This window comes from Labrus mixtus, chromosome 5 (genome assembly GCF_963584025.1).
Source record: "Labrus mixtus chromosome 5, fLabMix1.1, whole genome shotgun sequence".
Classification (NCBI taxonomy): domain Eukaryota; kingdom Metazoa; phylum Chordata; class Actinopteri; order Labriformes; family Labridae; genus Labrus; species Labrus mixtus.
Genome location: NC_083616.1, coordinates 32,222,542 through 32,227,030, shown reverse-complemented (window position 1 = coordinate 32,227,030; position 4,489 = coordinate 32,222,542). Strand labels below are relative to the sequence as shown.

Sequence of the window (4,489 nt, the reverse complement as noted above, 5' to 3'; positions counted from 1 at the left end):
CTGACCTCTGACCTCTGACCTCAGTGATCAGTGTTTATGTAACTTCATGAAGTAGTGGTGTATAAAAACACCATACAGATGTTCTTGGGTGTGTGCACTGAGACCTCCAGCTCTGCGGAGGAGCAACAGCTGGTTCGGACTCGCGCATGCGCACTGGAGAACAACGAGGATGCTTTCATGTGCTGGAGATCGTCACAAATAAGAGTGTGAATCAGTTTGTAATGGAAGTTACTATAAAAACCAGAGATTCAAATATTTAAACTTCAGTACTTTCATCCTGTTTAAGTGATGCTTTAAATTTAAGGACTGAAATGTTTTCATCGCCAGACGACAGCTAAAAAGAACACGGAGCTATCTCAGTTTCTCTGCTCGAGATCGTACAAACCTTAAATTTAATGCTTATTTTATGAACTTGTTGTTTCATATTTGAGAATTTTATTGTTTGTAGTTTATTTCTGTTTTTATTTCCTGTCTGTCTGCAGAACTTTGGACTGTGTGCTTTTATGTATGAACAGATCTTTATAAATAAAGTTTATTCAAAGTGAAGTTGAAGTGATTCACAGAGTCTGAAGCCCCTCCCAGGCCGACAAAAGATGTTTAAGTGACTTTTAAAAGCTAAGAGTTGGACTAACTTTCACGTTTTATAATCATTAACAGTAAAAAATCAAAGTCCGGCCTGTAGTACTCGGATGTACGAGCTTCCCCTGAGCACCTGAAGGCATCACAAACTTTTCAGGCTGAAGTTCAGGGTTAGCAGATCTTCAGTGTCTCTCCTGTGTGTTCTCAGGATCAGTGTGTGTTTTTATTGAGGATGTGTGTGTGACCGATCAGTGACTCACGATGCTGAGGGTGAAGAAACTTTACGGCTGATGACGTCACGCGGTGATTTCCTTTATTTCTCGGATGTTTTTGGAGGAACTTTGACATGAAGCTTCTCTCTCTCTGAGAGATGTGCATCAGCTGCTCGGCTCTCTGTGAAGCTCCTTAAAAACACGTATTTACTGCTGTCTTCAAACACAGGACTGTTTTTTATTATTTGTGTTTGTGGTGATCATGGTGGAGAAGGTGTTGTCCCGTTTCTTCCCCGCGGAGGGTGAACCCCCCCCCGGGAGGAGTCGGTGGAGCTCGGCGGTGGTTGCGATAGTTCTTCTCGGGATGTTCGCTTCCTCCTGCTGGGCAGAAGAAGCTTCCTGTCACGGAGCTTACGACCTCTACTTCGTTTTAGACAAGTAAGTAAGAAACCAAAAAGTGTGTGAGCTTCTGTCTCACACATCTGAACACTTTAACTGAAGATAAAAACAATGGAAACTATGGTATTTTATTTTGAAATGTCGCTCTCCCCTGTATTAATAACTAGTTATTTCCTGGGACAGGATGTGAGATGGGTCGCAGGTTGAGATGTGAGGTGAGGCGGGCCAGTGCTTGGTTACAGGTGTGACACAGTTTTCTGTGACCTGACTTGCAGGGTCACTTCCGGTCTTGCTCTAAAACGGTGTCACCATGTTGCTTGTTGGCTCACACTTTGGACAAAGTATGTGGACACTTCCCTCCATCGATGGGAACGAAGTGAACTGATATGAGAGGATGAGGCAGTGTGCAAAAACATTGTTCAACACGACAACACTCTGCTGAACGCTTCTGATTGGTTGATTGATATCTGCTTATTGTCCGTCTTTTTTTTCTCTTTCTTAAACTGTGAGATCAGTAAGATCACAGCCTGACATGTTGGTGCTCCTGCAGCTCTGTGCACCACGATGCACCATGAAGTGTCCACTCCTCAGAGGATTGAAACAGTGACTAACTTTGAATGTTGTTGGCTTTGATATTGTTTAGAAGTCTGCAGAGTGAAAACCAGTCTGGATAATCCTTCAAAATAAAACGTGAAATATCTTTGAGCAGTGGTCTGCATGTTGTGTGGAGCAGAGGGTTACATCACGGTGAGGCCGTGTTGTTGGTAATGTTCCTCTTCCTGTTTCTCAGACTTCAAACACACAAAGTGTAAAGACAGATTCAGCAGCAGCGTCATGCTCACTGAGCTGCAGTGCATTGTGGGGGGAGTTTCACAGCTCTGACAGGGACTGTTTCTCATCCTGTCCTCCTCCCTCTCTCTCGCTCTGCTCCCCTGACCCATTTCCAAAACCACCACACCCTCCTCATAATCACTAAACGACAGGATGGCGAGCTGCGATCCTTCCCTGGATAAAGTCGGGCACAGAGTTTCTTCCTTTCATGTGTGTGAAAAGAGAAAACGCCTCAGCTGCAGAGAGCGCTCCTTCTTCTCGACGCGGAGTCAGAGAGCTCGATTCAAGTTTGTTTGTTTGCAGATTAAACGTCTCCTCGGTCAGATTCTGATGAGAACAGTGTGATGTCATCACGTTGTGCAGCAGGAGTCTCTTTGGTCAAAAGTCTTTCTGAATGTCAGCGTTTGTCAGCTTGTTTCTGTGCAGGACCTTGGGGGGGGGGGGGGGGGGGGGGGGGGTAAGGTCGTCAAAATGATCGATCTACTTTAAGTTACCTCGTGTTTCAAACGATACCACCTCTGTTTATTTTAACCATCGATGGTATCAAAGAGTATCGGCTCTAAAGACGACATCAGAAGCTTCAGGACCAGAGTGAGTGAGAGAGAGATTCAGCGAGTCCTCGTCTCCTCAGGAAGCTCGTTGTAGAGTCCAGGGGTCCCCACCTTTAGATTTCAGTCTGGACCAGAAGAAGAGCCACACCCCGAGGATGTGAGGCGGCCAGATGGCTCACAAGAGGTCGAAATAAGAATAATAATAATTATAATAAAAACTGGGGGGCTAGAAATGACCCTAATTTTCAAAGGAAGTATTCTACACTATACTTGTACAGATCTCAGTTTTTCTTCCAAGTGCTAAACAGCGAAAAAGAAATAGTCTTCTTTAGATTAAAAGGCCAGGAGGCTACTGCTAGTCCTCGTTGTCCTGGCCTGAACCTTCAGAGCGATCTCCTTCTACTCGATCTGATCGGATGTGATTGAGGAAGGAAATCTTTAAAATCAGTTCTCAGAGTGAGTGAGGAGAGAGAACGAGGACCGGAGTGTTCCTGATGGATCCGGCTCCACTCGAGGCCTCCGGTGTTTTACTTTGAAAAGCTGCATGTGGAGTTCAGATTGTAGCACAAGAAGAAGAACTGTCCCCTTACTGTCCCTCTGTTCATAACATGAAGTTATTGTTTCATGATTTTTCTCTCTCTTTTTTTTCTGTCTTTTAAAGAAAGTCTTTTTTCTCCAGCAGCCAAAACGCAGATCTGTAAGCGAGACGGCGCCCGTGCGAACATTGGAGGTTTTCTAACAGCTTTAGTGGCTGCTATAGATCACAGACTTCTCAGCTCGATTATCCAGCATGTGGCCGGTGTTAATGTCCAACTGTGGCTGTGTTACAAAGCACACACACACACACACACACACACACACACACACACACACACTGTACAGTTAGTGTTTTTACTCCCCAGCACTCAATCTGCTGCACGCCGACCAGCTGCTGACTCCTCTCTCTCCTCCTCTCAGGTCTGGAAGTGTCGCCAACGACTGGTTCGAGATCTACTCCTTTGTGAAAAACCTGACCGACAGATTTGTGAGGTGAGTGCACAAAGTGGTCGTACAACGTTTTCTTCAGATATTATGAAATGACACTTAGAATAGAATAGATGTTTATTGCCATTTGCACAGGTACAGGTACATTGGAATTTTTGTGCGTTTCTCCCTGAGTCAGCTTCTACAAAAAAGTTAAAATTATATATAAAATAGAAGAAAAAAGAGTAGAAAAGTACAAATTAAAAATAAATAAAAAATAAATAAGTTGTAGTAACAGCTAAGTGATTTAAAATAAACTGTACAGAAGCTTTACACTGTATTAAAGCAAATCTATAAAGATAAAGAAGATAAAGATAAACTTTATTGATCCCCCATGGGGGAAATGTTTTCATTACAACAGCTCAAGAAAAACAGGAAACAGGAATATAATTATTAAAAATAACAAGAAGTTAAAAATCAAACATATTTACATAATACAAAAAAAATAACAGAAACTGCAGTTTGCACGGTGTGAGAGTAACATGGAACAGAAATCTACACTTTCTGTGCATGCACACTCTGCACTGACAGGTGACTGATGGATCCACACGAGGCGCTGGGTTAACCCTTCAAAATAAAATGACTGTTTGAAACGTGGTGGTTGATTAAAGAGGGAACATGACATCAGCTCCAGCCTGCTGCGCGTTGCTCACACTGAAGTTCTTCACACCTGTTTTTACAAATGATCAAACTGTAAAAAAATCCACCACATCCTTTTTTTTTTTTTTTTTTTTTTTTTGCACATATTTCATTAAAAAAGCGTCTTGAACGTTGAGCTTGCATAACGTTTGAGTCAAAAACGTTTCCTGCCAGCACAGGACAGACGGCGGCGACCCAGCCAGAATCGAGTGGTTGGTTGAAGAAAATAGCAAAGGCACCAGGTGGGAGTGGGTG

General features: G+C 43.2%; 1 protein-coding gene across 2 annotated transcripts in view; it reads left to right on the top strand.

The window, feature by feature from the left end:
- The first annotated feature begins 727 nt into the window (after nt 1-727).
- antxr2a (ANTXR cell adhesion molecule 2a) overlaps nt 728-4,489 on the top strand; it is an 82,216-nt gene continuing 78,454 nt past the window's right edge. For both annotated transcript variants that reach the window (XM_061038984.1, XM_061038985.1), the window contains exons 1-2: nt 728-1,229; nt 3,530-3,601. In XM_061038984.1, coding sequence (XP_060894967.1) covers nt 1,054-1,229; nt 3,530-3,601 — 248 coding nt within the window. In that variant the 5' untranslated portion in view covers nt 728-1,053. The remainder of the gene's footprint in view (nt 1,230-3,529; nt 3,602-4,489) is intronic.